At 42.7% G+C, this 22,866-nt stretch overlaps 1 protein-coding gene and 2 pseudogenes across 5 annotated transcripts; all 3 read left to right on the forward strand.

Annotated features, from left to right (window-relative positions):
- Positions 1 to 767: 767 nt before the first annotated feature.
- On the forward strand, positions 768 to 4,358 carry LOC119362097 (annotated as a pseudogene).
- Positions 4,359 to 9,111: 4,753 nt separating this feature from the next.
- Positions 9,112 to 12,595, forward strand: LOC119367078 (annotated as a pseudogene).
- A 2,806-nt stretch (positions 12,596 to 15,401) lies between these two features.
- Positions 15,402 to 19,957, forward strand: LOC119362098 (probable LRR receptor-like serine/threonine-protein kinase At3g47570). 5 transcript variants are annotated; one of them, XM_037627286.1, is made up of 3 exons: positions 15,402 to 16,143; positions 16,341 to 19,340; positions 19,446 to 19,957. In XM_037627286.1, exons 2-3 carry the CDS (start codon positions 16,511 to 16,513, stop codon positions 19,796 to 19,798), a joined length of 3,183 nt encoding a protein of 1,060 aa, XP_037483183.1. In that variant the 5' UTR covers positions 15,402 to 16,143; positions 16,341 to 16,510; the 3' UTR covers positions 19,799 to 19,957. The 5 variants fall into 5 exon arrangements, with proteins under 5 accessions (XP_037483183.1, XP_037483185.1, XP_037483186.1 ...); XM_037627288.1 differs by having other exon boundaries at positions 15,402 to 15,604; positions 15,736 to 19,340; XM_037627289.1 differs by having other exon boundaries at positions 15,402 to 15,604; positions 15,928 to 19,340.
- Positions 19,958 to 22,866: the final 2,909 nt, after the last annotated feature.

The raw sequence follows: 22,866 nt of genomic DNA on the forward strand, positions 1-22,866 counted from the left end.
AGCAGTAGTTGCCGGTGAGTTCTGCCGTAGATTCCTAATTTTCCATGCTAAATTGGATGAAATACGCCAAAAGAATCCAGTTTTCAATGCTGTGTTGCCCCATTCAGATTCAGTTATGAAGCATGTTAGGGCCACACGAAATTTCTCCCCAGTGTGGAGACTTGTTATCTTCTCTGAACTTCTTGAACCTGCTTAGCAGTTGTAGGTTGGGTAGGGTGACGCTGGGGACATGCTGGATGCTTCGTTTGGTGATTTCGTTAATGAAATCGGAGAGAACCCCCTCTTTTGATTAAAAAGAACACGAAATTGCAATGCAGAATCAGTTTGCTCTTTGTGGTCTTGGGTCGACGCTATCAAATCTCAAAACTTCAGTGGACGTCAGTGGATTGGTTTGTCTTCGTGTCCGCAGGTTACAATCACGGTATGAGCATGAGCCAGGACTAGTCTTACAGCATCTTTGTGTCGCTGTCAAAATAATTGTCACTTTTGCTCTTGGAATTTATATTTTGCTCACTGCAATTCTACTAGTGACAGCACATTACTCAGCCTGCACACGTTTTCTTTCTCAAGTCTTTGTTTTATTCTTCTACTTTTCTTTACCCTTGCATCACGTTCAGGGTGAGATGACCTGTATCAAGTCAAGTCAACTTAGTCGAGCTTAACTCCAGGCCCATTCCTTCCAGCAGAAAAAAATCTTTAAATGGCCTCCACGCACAAAGGTAGATCACCCAAGCTCCAGTCTAAACCACTCCAACTCCTTGGTTCTTCCACATCCTGTAAACTGGAATCATGCCCTCAATGTTTACTCTACTCTATATTTTACTCATCCTTTTCTCCGTCAGGACTACAATACTCGAAGCAGCACAAGCAAACAAGTCGGAGATTGATCGCCAGGCCCTCCTCTGCTTCAAGTCCGGCATCAGCTCTTATCCCCTTGGCATCCTTGACTCATGGAGTGACGACTCACTTAACTTTTGCGGCTGGAAAGGGGTCACTTGCCGCACAAAGTTTCCACCCCGGGTGGCCTCTCTTAACTTCAACTATGCTCGTCTCAGTGGGAAGTTATCTGGATGCCTGGGCAACTTGACATTTCTATCCAGGATGAACCTTGCCTATAATAATCTTTCGGGAACTATCCCTGAAGAGTTGGGTATGCTTCCAAACCTCCATACACTGAATCTTGCCGGCAGCTATCTTCAAGGTAACATCCCCATTTCCTTAGGCGCTAGCAATTCTCTTAGCTATGTATATCTTGCAAACAACACCCTTACCGGTGGTATTCCTCTCTCATTGACCGATTGCTCCTCACTCAGCACACTTATACTGTCACGTAATAACCTCTCAGGAGAGATCCCTTCTACTTTGTTTGATAATTCATCTAAGCTTGCTGTGGTTGATCTCCAGAAGAATTCTTTCACTGGTCTCATACCACGTTTCCATAAGGTCACAGCACTCAAATTTCTTTGCCTGACAGAGAACTTCCTCTCTGGAAACATACCTCCTTCAATAGGAAATGTTTCTTCCCTCACTTCTATATTGCTCGGCCAAAATAAGCTATCAGGATTAATTCCAGAAACTATAGGTCACACTACAAAACTGCTTGAGCTTGACCTAAGTTTCAACAGTTTATCAGGTAATGTCCCGGTTTCCCTTTATAACATGTCATCACTCAAAAACTTTAGTGTTGGCAGCAATGGCCTTGTTGGACAGTTACCATCTTACATTGGTCACTCACTACCAACCCTCCAGTCCCTAATTATGGGAAGCAACAGGCTGGAGGGCTTGATCCCTACTTCACTAACCAACATGTCAAATCTTCAAATGCTTGATCTTTCAGACAACTCACTAAATGGCCGTGTTCCATCTCTTGGTTCTTTGGCAAACTTGAGCCAGTTAGTTTTGGGGAGCAACTTGCTAGAAGCACATGACTGATCATTTCTTACATCTCTAGCAAATTGCACCCAGCTTACAAAGTTTCAATGGCAGCTTACCTGCAGCAGTTGTTAATCTTTCCACGAGGCTGCAAGATTTGTCGCTTGGGTCAAACAAAATTTCAGGCTCCATACCTGTTGAAATTAGCAATCTTGTTAATCTCACTTCTCTTAGGATGGAAAGTAATTTTCTTTCTGGAAGCATACCTTCTACCATTGGAAAGCTGCAAAACCGATATGTCCTAAATCTATCAAAGAACAAATTATCAGGTCAGATCCCTCCCTCAGTCGGTGACATTACTCAACTGGGCAAGCTTTATCTTGATGATAACAACTTGAGTGGAAACATACCTGATAGTTTAGGTCAGTGCAAGGGACTTCTTGAACTAAACTTGTCTACTAACAGCCTTGATGGGTCAATACCAGTCAAACTTTTTGATCGCCCTCCACTTTCCTTGGGTGTGGACTTTTCGTACAACAAGCTCATAGGAGAAATACAATCAGAAGTTGGTAATTTGGCAAATCTTGCTCTTCTGAATGTTTCCAACAATATGTTGTTTGGAACGATTCCTGAAGCTCTTGGAAGCTATCTTACTTTATTGTTCTTGCGCATGGAGAAAAACATGCTTGAAGGGCAAATTCCTCAAAGTTTCAGGAAGTTGCGGTCCATCCAGCAGATTAATCTAGCTCGAAATATTTTATCTGGTTCAGTGCCAGAATTCTTTGGCGACCTCACTTTGTTGGACAAGCTGGATCTATCGTACAACAACTTTGAAGGGCCAATTCCCTCTGGTGGATGCTTTAGGAACTCGAGTATGGTAGTTTTGGATGGCAATAGGATGTTGGGTGCAAGAGTCTCCATGCTAGGGCTTCCAATTTGTGATGACACCCAAACAAAGAACCATGTGCCCTTGCTAAGAATAATAATGATAATTACACCGTTAATTGCTGCTGTGTTATTGTTATATTTGGTTGTCACTGTTTGGAAAAGAAGGGCGCAGCTTACATTTCCAAGGTGTAATAAGATTCCTGGTGTGTTATGTAAAGTTGCCAACCGGAAGAAAAGAGAAGCAGTTGCCAACCAGAAGATAAGAGAAGTGGTTGCATGTTCTAACCACAAGGAGACTCTGAAGAAGATATCATATGGTGACATTCTGACAGCTACCAACTGGTTTTCTTCGGTCCATACTATCAGCTCAACCTGTACCGGATCAGTTTATGTCGGTAGTTTCAAGTCTGACAGGAGCCTAGTTGCTATCAAAGTATTCAACCTGAATGAGCCTGGTGGATATGGTAGTTACTTTACCGAGTGTGAGGTGCTACGAAGCACCCGCCACCGGAATATAATGCGGCCTATGACCCTATGCTCGACACTTGATTCAAAAAACCATGAGTTCAAAGCACTGGTCTTCAAGTTCATGGTTAATGGCAGCCTTGACAGATGGTTGCACTCTGAGCAGCACAATGTAATCCCAGACAGAGTGCTAAGCTTTGGCCAGAGGATATGCATAGCAACAGATGTCGCTTCTGCTCTGGATTATGTCCACAACCAACTGACGCCTCCTTTGATCCACTGTGATTTGAAGCCACACAATGTCCTTTTGGACGATAACATGACTGCACGGCTCAGTGACTTTGGCTCAGCAAAGTTTCTATTACCAGGCCAGGTTATTCGTAAAAGCCTGGTTGATGTCGGAGGGACTATTGGATACATAGCACCTGGTGAGTTTACTTTGTACGTATGTGTATTGTTTCACCTGTACAGCGCATTTTCCCTTCATGTATGTATGCATGGCTTATTGAGTATTTGAGTGCATTTGCAGAGTACGGGCTGGGCTGCAAGATCTCTGCAGGAGCTGACGTGTATAGTTTTGGAGTGCTTCTGCTAGAGTTGCTTACCGGAAAACGACCAACCGATGATATGTTCGTCGATGGGCTTACCCTTCCCATTTTCTCTGAATCCATGTTCCCTGACCTAGTTGCGGAGATGCTAGATCCTCATATGGCGCATGAGGAGCATCAAGGGTGTGTAGAAGCATGGATGCAGAGATATGTTGTCCCATTGGTTGCTCTTGGGCTGTCATGTACCGTCGAATCTCCGAAGGACAGACCTGGAATGAAAGATGTTTGTGCAAAACTTTCTGCTCTCAGAGACGACTTTCTGGAACGCCATCATGACGATTGACGAATATTTGACCTCTGTTAGAGCATGCTGATTTGTTATCGTTAAGAATGTAATTTTGCATATCGTACCCAATCTACTGAAAGTGCAAGTGCCCAATGTGATTTGAAGCTAGCGACAGTTGGCTACTGGAAGTGTCAACTATCCTTTGTTGCGGGTTTGCTGGTTGTTTTCATTTTGATCTTAAAGTGTATGTATGGCCAGTGGCGGAGCTTGAAAGAAATCTCAGGAGGGGCGAACATTTTTTTTCTTCCTCAATAAGGAACTGTATCACTACGACAAATAAGATATTGAAAAGTATTGAGAAACTTAGGTAAGTACATTAATCGCATTTCAAACGTTCATTATATCTATAAAAGCTAGTCAATGGAAAAAATATACCAAAATATTATTTAACCATGGAGTATTGAGTTAATCACACTAAAAATCAGCTCTTCGTTTCTTTGTGCTCTTAAATGGCAAGAACATCTGCAATAATAGAGGAGGTTGAATAGATTTTTTTTAATAGGTTGAACAGGGGTTCTGATCCAGTTAATATCGGTTCATTAGCTTTACATTCACCTCTCTTTCTTTTGTAAAATGCAGCAATGGTTTCCTTTAACCATCACTACCCGTTATGTAAACAAAAAGAATTAGTACAAAATATATGACCTATTTAAAACTTACCCCAACAAATTAAGATGCAAGAATCTATACCAGGAAGAAATTTCCAGCGGGGAGTGGGTGGGCAGACTGCTCTTGCTTGCTTGCTGCTCACTAGCTCACTGCTTGCTGCTCACTAGCCCACACGCAGGCACGATCACTGATGACTGATCAGTGCCTCACCTCTACCTCTACGCAGACCGCTCGCATTGTCGAGGAGTGGAGCGCGGTCGGCCTTGTAGCTCCTTGGTGGCACTTGTTGCATCAAGGGGAGGCACCCAGCCATTCCCAGTCCGCAAGTCCACACAAGATGACAAGAGGAAAGACTAAAGACGAGAGAAATCAGAGTTGGTCGCTGGCTGCTGTACATCGCAGTTAGTTTGTCTCCGTACGGAGATGTTAAAAGGGCCCTATGGGCTGGTGTGTGCAGTGCCGCCTCGTTACTATGATGGGGTATTAAAAAAGTTTCATTTTTGCTGGGGGGGCGACCGCCCAGGTTCGCCCCCGAGAAGCTCCGCCATTGTGTATGGCGAAATTCCTTAGTAGCATAAACTGTACTAGGTATTTTTCTGTCGAATCTTACATCCGGTTTAAAATCGTAAATCCTTCTTTTGTCGATGCAAAAAAAAAAATATCCCTTCTTTTGGGGTTAACTATTGGCTGGATCTAGTTTTGGTCGTAAAGTCTGAAATGAGACGTAGTTGACACTCAACTTTTGAAACCAGTCAGATTTGGCCCCTTATAACATACAGTATAAAACACTAAAAATAGTGAAAACATAGAAAATATGGAAAATGGAAAGACGCTTTGGATAGGGAACATTTTATTCTAGAAATTATGAAATAAATATAAGTAAATGGAGATAAAATATTTGAAGAATGGAAAAGAACAGGAAATGTAAAAAGGAAGTTGAGTAAGCTTCGCCATCGACTGAAGAGCTGGGTAAGCTTCCAAACCTCCATACAATGAATCTTGCCAGCAATTTTTTTTTAAATAGTAAATGGCAACAAAATTGATTTTTTTTGGCGAAAACCATAGTCTAGCGTAGCACTCATGTTTAAACTTTCGGAACAAAATGAGCCAAGTCGTATTATGAGCGAAAAAAAAGCTACAAAAACCATGAATAGTAGCTTTTATATAGTACTCCCTTCATTCCAAAATGCAGTGCATATTTTCGTTTATAAAAGTCAAACATGTCTACATGTTTGACCAAGTTTAAAGAAAAAATTATCAACATCCATAATACAAAATTTGTATCATTAGATTCATCATGAAGTGTAATTTTATATTCTATTTATTTAGTATTTTAGATGTTAATAATTGATTCTAGAAACTTGGTCAAACGTAAACATGTTTAACTTAAAAAAAATCAAAATATGCACTACATTATGGAATGAAGGGAATATTAATATTGCTACATTTTGCTCATAATACACATAACTCATTTTTGTTTCGAAACTTTAAACATGAGTACTATGCGTTAGACCATGTATGCTGCCAAAAAAAGTTTCAAATATATTAGACTATTTACAAGAAAATAAATCAATTCCTCTTATTTCCTCCCATAACCCTAAGCGGTTAGGACAAACTCTCACCTCTAGGCCTCACCGGCGGGCTTGTGGATTCGCCTCCCCTTTACCTGCCGCCTCGGCTGCCGTTGACGGGGAGGGTAATCCTGGTGCTTCCGCTCCAGTTAGTAGTTTAGGTTAGGGTTCTTTAGTCCTTGCAGACGTGGCATTCGGGCTGTCGACGGTGCTTCTTCTTCAAGTTTGTCTTTCGAATTTTGATCCTCCTCGAGTTCATTTGGTCGTAGTCGACGGAGATCAAGTGTAGATTCATGTCGTCTCCTTGGGGCAATGAGGTTGGGATTTCTCCTCATGTGGTGATATTTGATGTTAGGTGTTTGAGATCTATGCAAAGTGTTCAACAACGACAACTATGGCTTCAAGACGCCGGTCCATAGTCCACGTGCACGAAGACTTTCCGAATGTCATCAACAAAGCCAGGCCGGTTCTAATTCTGACGGCTGTAGTGGTTGTTCGGGAATATCAGAAGCTCGATGTAGTTTTTATTATAATTTGAGATGTTTTGTTTTTCCGGTGAACTTTTATAGTAGATTTGATGTTTTCGTAGAAAATATTATAATCTAGTATGATCGATTTACTTCATATTTTTCATTTCTGGCTCTGGTAGTTGATGAAATGTTTCTTCAGGAAAAAAAAGATGTCCGAAATGTGACGGTAGCTACACAATGTAACAGTAATCTCGAATATGCTCTCTCAGCCGTTGGATCTTCGTGCTCGGACTCCGGTACCCATCTACCCGACGGTGTGATGCTTTGAGCCTTCGGCGACTCCCCCGCCGGCCGCCGCGCCCGCTTGCTTTCTCCCCGGCCGCCATCGAACGCCTCCAGCAGTTCCCTCCCTCGCCGCCTCGACGCGCGGCCGACGACCTCCCGAGCCCGTGCGGCTCGGTGACGACGCCACCAGTGGCCGTCGCCGCGCCAGCCTCGCCAAGGGTTTCTCCTTCCGGTCGCGCAGCGCGCGGCTCGACGGATTCGCTCTCGCCCACAGCTTCCTCCGCCTCGGTCCTCGGAGAGTCAAACCCCAGCAGCCATTTTCTTGGCAGGCTAGCCCTCGCTTCGGCGGCGCGTGGAAGATGGTCACAGCCCATAACTCAGCCTGCACACGTTTTTCTTGCAAAAGTCCTTGTTCCACTCTTCTACTTATGGCCGAAATCACTATTCTGACCTTTTCAATAATCTTTGCCACAAAATAAACTCGACATGAAAGTATTTCACGATCTGACCCTTTTAGCAACACCACAGCCCGTGGCGTTTCATCTCCATATAGAAACGCCGAGATATCTCGCGTTTCAGTCCACATTCAAACGCCGAGCTAGCTAGCGTTTCCGTTCCACATGAAAACGCCAAGCATCTTGGCGTTGCTGCCCAAGCCGAAACGCCAAAGCTCATGGCGTTGCTAGCTAGCTACGGCGAGCAATGGCACGTACAAAAGGCATGAAGGGAGGGGCTGGGGAAGCTAGGAGGATAATGCAAACTTTTTCGTGGAGAAATCAGGAAAGATACGGCCGGCTGGCTAAAACCACAGCAAAAGCAACAAACACTAGTCACGTCGCTCACTAGCTCGTCCTCCTCCCCTGCACTGAGCTCAGCTCAGTCAGCGGTGGCAGGTAGATGCGCGACAGCTCAAGCGATGCAGGGAGCCGGCGAGACGGCCGAGCTCGCCGGGCAGATGTGTTCACGCGAGCGGCGAGCATGGTCGCACGGCGGCGCTGTCGACGAGGTCGAGACTGGTGACTCTGGCGACCATGTGCGCCGCCGTTTATTCCTTCTTCTCAACCTGTTCGAAGACGGCAGAGCGCGAGACCAAGAGCTCGGACCCCTTGCTCGTTCCGTGTCTCATGCTCCCACTGCACCCGGCGTGCACTTTGCTCCTACCAACAACCAGCTCAATGCACCGGAACCCTCTCCGCAGTACGAACCGGCCAGGCTAAGGACGGCGCACCACCATGCGGTTCCTGACGACACGACCTGATGTCTTGCACTTGGATTTGAGATGGCAACGGCGGCGGTGCTCGAGCGAGCGAACGGTCGGGACGCATCGGCGTCCCGGTGCGCGTTGGCATCCGCGAGCTCCTTCCTAAGACTAAGAGAGTTTCAGCTAGCAACGCCATAAGCTTTGGCGTCTCCATGTGGAGCGAAAACGCTAGCTAGCTCGGCGTTTGAATGTGGACTGAAACGTGAGATATCTCGGCGTTTCTTTATGGAGAAGAAACGCCACGGGCTGTGGCGTTGCTAAAAGGGTTAGATCGTGAAATACTTTCATGTCGAGTTCACTTTGTGGCAAAGATCGCTGAAAAGGTCAAAATAGTGATTTCGGCCTCTACTTATCCCTTGCATCACGTTTTCTTGCAAAAGTCTGAGTGAGACAACCGCCAATCCTGTACCAAATCAAGTCAACTTTGTCAAACATAGCTTCTGGCACACAAATCCTTTAAAAGACACAAGATCTTCCAGGCTCCAACCGAAGCAGCAAGCACTCCCAAGTTCTTGTAGTCCTCCACTTCCTGTAAACTCTAGATATCATGTTCTCAATCTTATCTCCACTCTCCATTTTGCTAACCTTCCCCTCTTCATCACCACACCAATAGCAGCAGCACAAGCAAACATATCTGAGATCGACCGCCAGGCCCTCCTTTGCTTCAAGTCCGGCATCAACTCTTATGCCTTTGGCACACTAGACTCATGGAGCAATGACTCACTAAAATTTTGCAGCTGGAGAGGGGTCAACTGCGGCACAACGTTTCCACCCCAGGTAATCTCTCTTAACCTCAGCTCTGTACAACTCAGTGGGCAATTATCTGGATGCCTAGGCAACTTGGCTCTTCTATCGTGGATGAACCTTGCCGATAATCATCTGTCGGAAACCATCCCTGAAGAGCTGGGTAAGCTTCCAAACCTCCGTACACTGAATCTTGCCGGCAACAGTCTTCAAGGTAACATCCCCATTTCCTTAGGCGCTACCGGTTCTCTTAGCTATGTCAATCTTGCAAACAACACGCGTACCGGTAGTATCCCTCTCTCATTGGCCGGTACCTCCACACTCAGCACACTTATACTGTCACGTAATAGCCTCTCTGGAGAGATCCCTTCTACTTTGTTTGATAACTCATCTGAGCTTACTGTGGTTGATCTCCAGATGAATTCTTTGACTGGAGCCATCCCACCTTTCCATGAAGCCACAACTCTCAGATTTCTTTGCCTGACAGGAAACTTCCTCTCTGGAAGCATACCTCCTTCATTAGGAAATGTTTGATCCCTCACTTCTATATTGCTCGGCCAAAATAGTTTATCGGGATTAATTCCAGAGACTTTGAGTCACCTTACAAAACTGCTTGAGCTTGATCTAAGTTTCAACTGTTTATCAGGGAGTGTCCCGTTGTCTCTTTACAACATGACATCACTCAAATACTTTAGCGTAGGCACCAATGCCCTTCTTGGACAGATACCATCTCACATTGGTTACTCACTACCAAACCTCCATTCCCTAATCCTGGGAAGCAACAAGCTGGAGGGCCTGATCCCTGCTTCACTAGCCAACATGTTAAATCTTCAAATACTTGATCTTTCAAACAACTCGTTACATGGCTCTATGCCATCTCTTGGTTCGTTGGCAAACTTGCGTCAGTTAGATTTAGGGAGGAACTTGCTAGAAGCACATGACTGGTCATTTCTCACATCTCTGGCAAGTTGCAGCCAGCTGACAAAATTGTCCTTGGAAGGGAATGCTCTGAATGGCAGCTTACCTATAGCAGTTGTTAATCTTTCCCCGACACTAGAAGATTTATCGCTTGCATCAAACCAAATTTCAGGCTCCATACCTGTTGAGATTAGCAATCTTGTTAATCTCACTTCACTTAGGATGGAAAGCAATTTTCTTTCGGGAAACATACCTTCTACCATTGGGAAGCTGCAATACCTATATATCATAAGTCTATCAAACAACAAATTATCAGGTCTTATCCCTCCCTCGGTTGGTGACATTACTCAACTAGGCAAGCTTTATCTTAGTGATAACAAGTTGACAGGCAATATACCTGGTAGTTTAGGTCAGTGCAAGGGACTTCTTGAACTCAACTTGTCTCGAAACAACCTCAATGGGTCAATACCAGTCGAACTCTTTGTCAATCCTCCATTTTCCTTGGGTCTGGACTTCTCACACAACAATCTCACTGGGGAACTGCCATCGGAACTTGGTACACATGGTGTTGGTGATGGTCCAACATCCATTCACATGGAAGTAAACAAGTTTCATGGACAAATTCCAGCAAGATGGCAGTTAGCATCAACCCTACAGATTAATCTTTCTCACAATGACTTATCTGGTGCCGTGCCTGAATTATTTGGGTACCTTCCTAAGTTGGAGCAACTCGATCTATCTTACAACAACTTGGAAGGGGCTATTCCTACAAGTGGGATCTTTGAGAATTCTGCCGCAGTAGTTTTGGATGGAAACAAGGGACTCTGTTCGAATTCCTCGAGGCTAGCATTACCAATTTGTCCTGGCATCTCATCTTCAGCAACTAAAACAAAGCACCATATGTCCTTGCTGGCAACCTTGCTGCTAATTGTACTACCACCACTTACTATTGCTTCCCTAGTCTTGCTATGCTTTCTGCCCGCTCTTTGGAAGAGAGCAGTGTTCTTATTTTTCCAATTGGCGGTTGTGTCCAAGAAGATGTTTCATTTTGTTACCCATCACAAGAGAAAAGAAGTGCATACAGTTCTGTGCAACGATGAGAAGAAGCTAAAGAGGGTGTCATATCAGGACATTCTTAAAGCTACCAACTGGTTTTCTTCGCTTCATACTATCAGCTCAACCTCTACTGGGTCAGTTTATGTTGGTAGGTTCAAGTTCGACAGGAGATTGGTTGCCATCAAAGTATTCAACATGAGTGAACCTACTGGGAGTGATAGTTACTTTATTGAGTGTGAAGTGCTACGAAACACCCGCCATAGAAATATAATGTGTCCTGTGACCGTATGCTCGACATTTGATTCACAAAATCATGAGTTCAAAGCGTTGATATTCAAGTTCATGGTTAATGGCAGCCTTGACAGATGGTTACACTCTGAGCAACACAGTGGAATCCCAGGCAGAGGGCTAAACTTTGGGCAGAGGATATGCATAGCGGCAGATGTGGCTTCTGCTCTTGATTATGTCCACAACCAACTGACGCCTCCTTTGATCCATTACGATTTGAAGCCGAGGAGTGTGGTTTTGTGTAGCTCGAGCTACGTGGTACCCCTTATCTTAGCCATCCATTTTTGCATAGTGATTCGTGCAGGCACATTTGTCATTTTTGTTTCTCTCAAACGAAACATCATATAAACTTCAAACTTTGCAGGACAACAAAACATTCTAATTACTATGTGGGAAAAAACTTTCAGATTTTTTCATGCAATTTAAATGCTAAAATTTATTTTTTTAATAAAAAAATCCTCATTTTGTATATTTATGTTGGTCCAAAAAATCTGAAAGTTTTTTCCCACATAGTAATTAGAATGTTTGTTTGATCTGGAGAGTTTGAGGTCTATATGTTCTTTCATTTGAGAGAAACAAAAAAGAGAAATCTTCTTGCTGTAAGTTAGTTGAAGAGTATGGATCTCAAAGCAATGTTGGAGGGCTGAAGATAAGAGGTTTCATGTAGCCTGAGCTACAAAGGAACTTTACCTTTGAAGCCAGAGAATATCCTGTTGGACGATGACATGACTGCACGGCTCAGTGATTTCGGCTCAGCAAAGTTTTTGTCGAATATGTTTATTCCTGAAAGCCTGGATGATGTTGGAGGAACAGTTGGATACATGGCTCCCGGTGAGTTTTGCTTTTCCGTTTCAGCTTAATTATACTTTGTCTTTTACGTATGTGAATTATTCTAAAGCATTGGTTCTTTGCAGAGTACGGGTTAGGTTACGAGATCACCGTAGGAGTTGATGCATATAGTTTTGGAGTGCTTCTGCTGGAGTTGCTTACCAGAAAAAGACCAACCGATGATATGTTTGTTGATGGACTTACCCTTCCCAGTTTCTCTGAATCCATGTTTCCTGAAAGAGTCGCGGAGATTCTGGATCCTCGTCATCAAGGGTGTGCAGAAATATGGACGCAGACATATATTGTCCCCCTGGTTGCTCTTGGGCTGGCATGTACTGTGGAATCTCCGAAGGACAGACCTGGAATGAAAGATGTTTGTGCAAAACTTTCTGCTATAAGAGATGCTTTTCTGGAACACCGTGATGACGATTGATGAATATTTCTGCTCTGTTAGAGCACGCTGATTCTTTATATATATTATTAAGAATGTAGTAACAGGTAAAGTTCATTTCATAGTACCCTGTCTATTTACAAACTGGAAGAAACTTTGAGGCTTGAGCACATAGATATAATTTGCAGTGGCAATAATTGGCTACAAAAAGTATCAACTGTTCTTTGTTGTATATTTACTGAATTATTTTTATTTTGACCTTGAGCTGTGTGTATGGCGAAATTCGTGTACTCCCTCTGTAAACTAACACAACAACATTTAGATCACTACTTTAGTGATCTAAACATTCTTATATTAGTTTATGGAGGGAGTACTAGTTAATTTTGTAAAGGGTACTGTATATATGAATGCGTTTTCCTCCCATAAAATCTTATGCCCAGCTTAATAAAGCAAAGCATTATTTTTTGGTTAATTTTTTGGTCCATGATAAAATAAGACAAAGTTGACACTCAGTCTTCAAAACCAGATAAATTTGGCCCCTTGCCTATACGTGCCTCAAAGAGGTATGACTGATGGAGTGTTACTGTATTAATAATGAAACCGAAAGCTGTAAAAGAAGAGTAAATTAGGAATTATGGGGAAAAGGAAAATGTGTTTTGAAAAGGGAACATCCATTTCAGAAATCATGAAAGATTAAAAAAATGTGACAAAATATTTGAAAAAACGGAAAGAAAGGGAAACAAAGAAAGGACGGACTGAAAAGAAACAAATATGGGATCTTTTACCAAATTCTTTCTGAGTTGAATGTATATAAACACGTTTTAGTGCGTTTGTTCACTCATTTTAGTCCGTATGTTGGGTAAAACTGTGTCTACCATATCTTGCCGCAAAACTTGTTTAGGCTCGCTAAGCTTTTAAGGGTTTAAAATTTATCAAAAGATAGGAAATAAATAGTGAAGCATCTCTCTAATATATAAAATAATCCAACGAAGGGATTGTGAAAATATGCATTTATGTGCCTCAGGCAAAAAAGAAAAAAACATTTCAGCTCACTGTGACCTAAATATATACGGAACTACTTGTTTTCTTTGTCTAGAGCACATAAAGTTTGTACTCCCTCTTTCTCGCAAAAAAAAAGGGTTGTACTCCCTCCGTTTTTATTTACTTAGTGTATTAGCTTTGGTCAAAGTCAAACTTCATGAACTTTGACAAAGTTTATAGATAGAAATATTAACATATACAATAACAAATCAATACCATTAGTTTCATTATTGAATGCACTTTCACATTATTGAATTTTTTGAATTTTTCTAGTATTTTTTTTGAATTTTTTGCTGACCGGGAGCAGCTGAGCCCGGGCTCCAGGGTGAATTATCGCTTTACCCCTCCCTTCTAAAAACAAGTCATCCCTCTCTACTGGAGCTGAGAGAAAAATTGTTGTCTGACAACTTTTGATAAATTAGTAAATGTGCACGTGCAACGCACGTGTAATTTTAATTCGGCTTGAAGATATACCTGAATTTTCTTTTAAAAAGTAGCATCAAAATAAATAGTTTGTGTAAGCACCACCAGCGGCAGGTCCATCTCTTCCTTCAAATGGGTTGAAAATTGTACTAACCCAACGTAGTCAATGGCATATGCAAGTGACCAGGGGAGGGGGCACATACCTTGTCCTCATGCCGCTAAAAGAGAAATCCAACAATCTAAGCACAATCCATTGAAATCAGCACAACTGATCCACTACCCAGCTGCTATCAAAAGTTCCATATCATTGTGTAACCTAGTTGTTTCATAGCGCATATTGGTAATGAAGCTTAATAACTGTTGAATGTGTGCACATAAGGCTGCTTTTGGTTTAGTTTTACGAAGCTTGATTTGGGTTCAGTTTTTAGTGCATACAGGCTGCTTTTCTGTTCAGTGAAACATGAATTAATCTTCTCCGGAAGAAATGAAGAAAGTAGAGATGAAAGACCTCTGGCACGGCGGCTGCGTGTTTGACGGCGGCATCCCCTGATGGCGGCACTGATGACCTAGGCCCAACGGAGAGGGACGAGCAGGTGGTCCAGGCAGTGCCCATGATGGTCCGACAGCCCGACACCAAAGGATGGCCGTGCGACGTCCCTGACAGGTCCAACGGCGATGGGCAGTCCAGGCGGCGCCTCCGACACGCCCTCGCCGGTCGGCCAGGTGGTGTAGGCGGCGTCCCCGACAGCCGGCATCCTTGAAGTTGCAGCGGCGTCACTACGGCCGAGGCCGGGAAAGGCGATGGGTAGAGGCGGCACAGAGATGTGAGGGGCGGCGTCCTTGAAGTTGTTGTGGGTCGAGGCGATGGGGCGGTGTGCGTCACTGAAGCGAGGTGATGGGGCGGCGCCTTGGGGCAGTTCGCTGTGGCAGTTTCCTTTCGTGTGAAAGGGTACGTAAGGAAAAGGATCGCATGAAGGTTCGCTGTGGCAGTTTCCTTTTGTGTGAAAGGGTACGTAAGGAAGGGGATCGCACGACGGATCGCTATGGCTGTTTCATTTCATGTGAAAGGGTATGTAAGAAAGGGGGTCGGGGAGAGAAAGGATTGATTAGCAATAAATGCATTTAGCGCTAAATGTGTTTAGTTGCTCACCATTAGGACAATAAGGACTGTCGGATTAACGCTAATGGATGACCGAGATCTGTTGGATCTGCCCCACTGGGTCTTTTTATATTGGTATAGATATAGATTATACGGTCATTCCGTAAAACCATTTTTACTGGAATTGCTTGAAGTCTGATGCTATTCATGAAAATGACCACTTTACCCCTACTCCTCTCCATTGTTCCTACCAAATCCTCTCCTCTATCTCAGTCACTCGGGGAAACTCCCATTTCTCTCCCCACCCCAATCCAGTGGCCCTCAACGACGCGAGCGCCGGCCGCAATCTCCCGCCGCCGCCGCAGGCGAGGCGGGACAGGGCCGGCCGAGGTGGCACCACGGCAGATGCAGTGCGAGGAACAGCGTCTTGAGCCCCGGCCGGCCGGACATCGGCGTCTCCAAGACCAAGGGCCACATCCTCGGCATGTTCCCCTACCCCAGGTATACTGTACCTGCATCTGTCATTCTCTCTCTCCACACCAAATTTGTGCTCGAATTCGTTCGAGTTGATTGCGACTCTGCGGTTCTCGGGTACGTGATACTGCAATTTGTGGTCGTCCTGTTACTGTTAGGATGCTGGGAGATGGTGCACACAATTCAGTATACTTCAGTATTCAATCCGGTATTATCATGTGGAGAGGAATGTTTGGAACATTTCATTTCTTTTGAATCTATCAGCTGGTTCGTGTGGAGGAAGTTCGATGATGGGGATAGCTGGATACTGACTTTAAAATGTTGTGGATCAATAATTGATTTTCCTGCAGCACGACAAAGATGGACGGACAAGTCTTCGGCTTGCCCTGCTTCTTGTCCTTGATGACTGAATTGGCACTTTGGAGGGTCAACTACGTTGCACAATAATAGGGCACTTCCTGAACCGTACTGGAATCCAGAAAATTGGTTTCAAGAAACTGTAAAATACACCGTCTACAACTACAAATATTTATTATTTGTTACTTGACGGTGGCAAATAAATGATGGTAAGTGAGTAGCCAACATGTCCCCTTTTGTACTGTTCAGTTCACTGAGTACTTCCATGATTGGGTGGATTTGGGGGTACAGAAGCTGTAGGTTGTATAACAAGCAGGAATTGTATTTGCACTTTGATAGACTCAGTGGTATATGCACACGTTTTCTTTACCCACATAAACCTCTCACATATTCCTTTTGTGCCCAGGCTATTTTTCAATCATGGGGGGGCGTGATCTAGAAGCAAGCTAACCAAGACGGCACTGAAGTCAAAGTCAAGTACAAGTGTCAGCTCCCCTACCCTTACTTCCACATATATCTAAGCACGCACACACAAATATTTTAATAAACACACTCCATTAGGACAAGAAGAGAGACATGGCTCCTCAAGTTTTTCGCACCCAATCTCTGGTTCCTCCGTTGCACCATGAACTCTTTCTTCTCTACACCATCCTCATATTTCTGTCCTCCAACACAATAGTATTCACATCAGCACAAGCTAGCAACAGATCTGAGAGTGACCGGCAAGCCCTTCTCTGCTTCAAATCTGGCATCTCCAAGGGATCTGCCCGTGTTCTTGGATCATGGCGCAATGACTCGCTCAACTTCTGCGGCTGGCGAGGGGTCACCTGCAGCACCACCCTCCCAATCCGCGTCGTGTCCCTCCAACTCAGGTCTACGCTGCTCACAGGAACACTATCCAGTTGCATGGCAGCCCTTAATTCTCTAGTTCAGTTGGACCTTTGGAACAATAAGTTATCTGGAAGCGTACCTGAAGAGATAGGTGAGCTTCGGAGCCTCCAAACCCTGATGCTTGCTGGCAACAGGCTTTCAGGTAACATCCCTCTGTCATTAGGTACAGCTGCATCTCTTAGATCTGTCAACCTTGCAAACAATTCTCTTAGCGGAGCTATTCCTGATTCCTTAGCAAATAGTTCGTCACTTAGTGAGATAATCCTCTCACGTAATAACTTATCTGGGGGGATCCCAGCCAATTTGTTCAACTCATCCAAACTTGCTGCTGTTGACCTCCGGTCGAATGCTCTCTCTGGGGCTATCCCACATTTCCAAAAGACGTCAGCTCTGCAGTTTCTCGATCTTACAGGGAATTCACTTTCTGGCACCATACCAGCATCTTTAGGAAATGCCTCATCCTTGCGTTCACTCCTGCTAGCACAGAACAAGTTAGCAGGATCAATTCCGGAAACTATCGGTCAAATTCCAAATCTAAAAAGGGTAGATCTAAGTAATAACATGTTCTCGGGGTATGTCCCAGCTACCTTGTACAATGTGTCATCACTCACATTCTTTAGCCTAGGCAGCAACAAATTTACTGGACAGCTACCTTATGACATTGGCCACTCACTTCCAAACCTCGAAACATTAGCAATGGGACTCAACAAATTTCGTGGATCAGTCCCGGATTCCCTGACCAACATGTCAAAGCTCCAAGTGCTTGATATTTCAAGCAACTTGCTTACTGGCGTAGTGCCATCTCTAGGATCCTTGGCAAACTTGAGTCAACTGCTTCTAGGAGATAATAAACTCGAAGCTGATGACTGGGCCTTCCTTACCTCTCTGACCAATTGCACTCAGTTGTTAATATTATCAATGGATGGAAATATCCTGAATGGAAGTTTGCCAAAAGCAGTAGGCAAACTTTCAACAAAGCTTCAGCGGTTAAGCTTTGGAAGAAACCAAATTTCTGGAAACATACCAGCTGAGATAGGGAAGCTTGTAAGTCTCGCTCTGCTTGACATGGGCCGGAACATGCTCTCAGGACCAATTCCCCTGACAGTTTGGAACTTGAGCAATTTGGTTGTCCTAAAACTTTCCATGAATAGGTTGTCAGGTCAGATTCCATCAACAGTGGGTAATCTTGTTCAACTCAGCCAGCTTCATCTTGATGATAATGAATTGTCTGGAAACATACCAGAAAATATAGGACAATGCAAAAGGCTGCTTATGCTAAACATGTCAGTTAACCACCTTAATGGATCCATACCAAGAGAACTCTTCAGTATTTCCTCCCTTTCATTGGGCTTGGACTTGTCAAACAACAACCTGACTGGGCCAATACCATGGGAAGTTAGTAACCTGATCAATCTTGGTCTCCTTGATGTTTCCAACAACAGATTATCTGGTAGCCTTCCTTCTGAACTTGGCCTGTGTGTTCAACTGCTATCCCTTCAGATCAGAAGCAACATGCTTAACGGGAGTATTCCCGAGTCTTTCAGCAAACTGAAGGTCATACAGCAGATAGATCTGTCCGAGAACAATTTAACTGGTCAAGTTCCACAGTATTTTGTGAACTTCAGCAGCTTAAATTATATTAATATATCATACAATAAATTTGAAGGGCCAATCCCGACTGGTGGCATATTTCGAAATTCAGCTGCAGTATTCCTGCAAGGCAACACAGGCTTATGTGAAACAGCTGCTGCCATATTTGGATTGCCCATTTGCCCAACCTCCTCAGCAACAAGAAGGAAGATCAACGCACGCCTGCTGCTGATAATAGCTCCACCAATTACTATTGCCGTGATCTCATTATTATGTGTTGTTGTCACTATTACGAAGGGAACTAAAGCTCAACCATCTGAAAGCTTCAAGGAGACAATGAGGAGGGTGTCATATGGAGACATCCTTAAAGCCACCAATTGGTTTTCTCTGGTCAACCGGATCAGTTCAAGTCATACAGCATCCGTCTACATTGGCCGGTTTGAGTTCGAGACAGACCTAGTGGCCATCAAGGTATTCCATCTCAGTGAGCAAGGTTCAAGAAATAGCTTTTTCACTGAGTGCGAAGTGCTAAAACACACTCGCCACCGCAATTTGGTTCAAGCTATCACTCTGTGCTCAACGGTAGATTTTGAGGGTGAAGAATTAAAGGCCATAGTATATGAGTTCATGGCAAACGGTAGCCTGGACATGTGGATACACCCAAGGGTGGGTAGCTCAAGGAGGCTGCTGAGCTTGGGCCAGCGGATAAGTATTGCTGCTGATGTGGCTTCTGCTCTGGACTATATGCACAACCAGCTGACACCTCCTTTGATCCACTGCGATTTGAAGCCTGGCAATGTTCTGCTGGACTACGACATGACCTCACGCATCGGTGACTTCGGGTCCACCAAGTTTCTCTCTTCAAGTAGTGGCGGACCAGAAGGCTTGATTGGCGTCGGAGGAACGATTGGATATATTGCACCTGGTAAGTTAAAAAAAAAATCTTTGAAATGACTTTCGATCTCAACTCTGGTCTCACTTTGTTTTTATAGTTATCCAAGTATTTATGTCCACTGCTCCGGTTTTACAGAATACGGGATGGGATGCAAAATCTCAACAGCTGGTGATGTGTATGGTTTCGGGGTGCTGCTACTGGAGATGCTCACGGCGAGGCGACCGACGGACGCGCTATGTGGTAACGCTCTCAGCCTTCACAAGTATGTTGACCTAGCTTTCCCCGACAGAATTGCTGAGGTTCTAGATCCCCATATGCCATCTGAGGAGGACGAGGCGGCTGCATCTCTACGTGTTCAGAAGTACATTATACCTCTGGTCAGCATTGGCCTGATGTGTACCATGGAATCGCCGAAAGATAGACCAGGAATGCATGATGTCTGTGCTAAAATTGTTGCCATAAAAGAGGCATTTGTTGAGACCTTGTGATCATGGCAACTAATGGGTTGGGCAGTAGCTGTTAAAGATTATGTATACATAATTACATATTCAGAAGTACAGTACAGTTACTACACTACTGTGATGCTTATATACAAAATTACAGTAGCTGTACCACTTATAGAACAATCCCATCATTTTTTTTTTGTATGTATCTGCCTATCTGGTAAATATGTGCCACTATGCCATGGGCCCGCAAAAATAAGCGGCGTAAATCTTTCTCTTTTTATCTAAGATTGAAGTGATATTTTCTAGCATTTGGGAGGGAGCGCCGAAGCTCTTTTAGAACTTTGTTTCACTGAAACAACATAGGTGTGATATTTTGAAATGCTATTAGTTACTGTACATATTTCTGAGAGAAGTGTCGTTGATTTGATTCCTTTTTGGAGCCATGAATTCAAATACTGAAGGACACTCAACTTTCAAACCAGATAAATTTGGCCCCTTGCCTGACTCAAAACAATTTGATGGATGAAGCAATAAAGAATGGATAAAATTAGGCAACACGTAAAAGGGAAATGTGTTCAAAAGGGATTATTTATCTCAAAGAACAATGAAACGTTTATGTAGAACCAAGAAACATGATGTTTTTCATGAATGTTCATACAAGATTTCTGAAGTTCCGTAAAAGGTTGAAAGCAATAAACATAGAGAAAATCAGGAAATTTCAAGGAAAACATGTTTTGAAATGAGAAATATTATATCAGCTCTGTTAGAACATGTCGATACGGTATTCAAGTAAAAAAAAAATTTGTAACTAGTAGAGTGCATCTTGTATTTTATTTATGGGATAAGTATATTTTTCGTCCTTGAACTCTTCCGAGAGTTTGCAAATCGTCCCTCAACTCAAAACCAGATAGTTTTCATCCCTCAACTATCAAAACCGGATAATTTTCGTCCCTCACGCTGCTTCGGGCGGTTTTCGTCTGCATGAACAGTAAATATGCACGCACCTTGCACGCCCAAGCATCTTTGATGCCAAAAAAATTCACATTTTTTTGCTATTTTTTAATTTACTGTTCACTGTTGTACATATTTACAAATTTTTCTTTGTCATGAGCACTTGGAATGTCCAAACAATATGAAAATTTGTACGCACCTTGCGCACCCGAGGAACTTTGATCCCACTATTTTTCATTTTTTTGCTATTTTTTCGAATTTACTGTTCATCGGTTTACTGTTCACAACGGACGAAAACCGTCCAAAGCGGCGCGAGGGACGAAAACTATCCGGTTTTGATAGTTGAGGGTCGAAAACTACCCGGTTTTGAGTTGAGGGATGATTTCTAAACTCTCGGAAGAGTTCGAGGACGAAAAATATACTTATCCCTATTTGACAAACTATATGTAACTTTGAGCACATTGAAAATATCAACCATGCTTTGTTGACGTTTATTTTATTTTTGATATGGACGTGTATGCATAGCGAGATTCTTGCATACTAATTAAGAGGGTGCTTGGATTCAAGGGACTTATTTTAGTCTGACTAAAAATAGTCTATTTAAGAGGCTAAAGTTCCAAGCACCCCTAACTAAAGAGGGGCTAAAACTAGTCTTGAGACTAAAATATTTAGTCTGGGGTACCCCTACTAGAATGTGGATTAGTCCTCTCTCTCCTCATTTAACTCCTCTTTTTTTAACACAGGCGAGTTTTGGATTGGAGGGTTTGGAGGATACTAAATGCTCGTTAACTTAATTTTAGTCTCTTTAGTATTTGGATCCAAGCATGGGTGAGGCTAGCAAGTTTTAGTCCCACTACTTTTAGTCATGGGACTAAAACGTATCCAAGCACCCAGTAATTTGCAAAGGTAACTGTATACATAAAGGTGTTTTTCCCAGGAAATCTACTCCCTCCGTTCCTAAATATTTGTCTTTTTAGAGATTTCAAATGGATTACCACATACATATGTATATAGACATATTTTAAAGTGTAGATTCACTCATTTTGCTCCGTGCGTAGTCACTTGTTGAAATATCTAGAAAGACAAAAATTCAGGAACGGAGGGACTATATCTATATCTATACCTACCTAATAATAAAGAGGCTATTGCTTTTGGCGGTACGTCATTAAAATTGTCTCCAAAATATTAACCACCAATGTCATCTATAAGTGACAAAAAACATTTTACAGGGAATCCCACACCTGGGCCGGCCCAAGCATCGGGACCTACTACAATGAGCTCGGCGCGCTGGAGAAACACAGCGCGCTAGTTTGAGCCGGCCCATGTGCGGGCCCCTGTATTTTATTTTTGTTATTCTGTTCCGTTTTGTTTTTTCTACTTTAAATAAATTTGAACTTAAAAAGCTTTTGACATTTAAATAAACTGAGAATTTTGAAATAAAACTTTCAAGAAAACATAAAATGTTTGTGAATTCAAAAAATGCTCAATATTTTCTAAAAATGTTCGCATATTCAAAAAATGTTTGTAAAAGAAAAAAGTCCATAAATTTTGAAAAAAATGTCCATGTATTATTTTTTAATGAAATTGAAGAATGTGTTTGCTAATTCAAAAAATGTTTGTAAAATAAAAAAGTTCATAATTTTGAAAAAAGGTCCATGTATTATTTTTTAATGAAATTGAAGAATGTGTTTTCTAATTCAAAAAATGTTCATGAATTTTTAAAAATGTCCTAAATTTTGAAAACAGTTCATGAATTACGAGATAATTTATTGATTCAGAAAATGTTGATGCATTTCAAAAAAAAATTGTGAATTTAAAAAAATCCACCAACTTCGGAAAAAAGTTTGTCTATTCTATAATGTTTTGCTGCTTCAAAAGAAAATGCTTAAAAACCGTTCACAATATAAAAAAAGCACATTTTAAAAGAATTGTTTGTAAATAGTAAAAAAATTCGCGATTTTAAAAATGTTGCCAAATTTTTAGAAATGTTCAGGAATGATCGAAGTTATGTAGTTAAACAGTAATGCATCTGAGTCTTTGTGACTATATACCCGCGTGAATTTCAAAGAATTAACTGCTGGGGTGGATAGAAATATTATAGTATATTTTTGAAAAAAGGTTCTTGAAATTCAGAATAATTCTTTGAATTACCAAGTTTT

This window comes from Triticum dicoccoides, chromosome 2B, assembly GCF_002162155.2.
Source record: "Triticum dicoccoides isolate Atlit2015 ecotype Zavitan chromosome 2B, WEW_v2.0, whole genome shotgun sequence".
NCBI lineage: Eukaryota > Viridiplantae > Streptophyta > Magnoliopsida > Poales > Poaceae > Triticum > Triticum dicoccoides.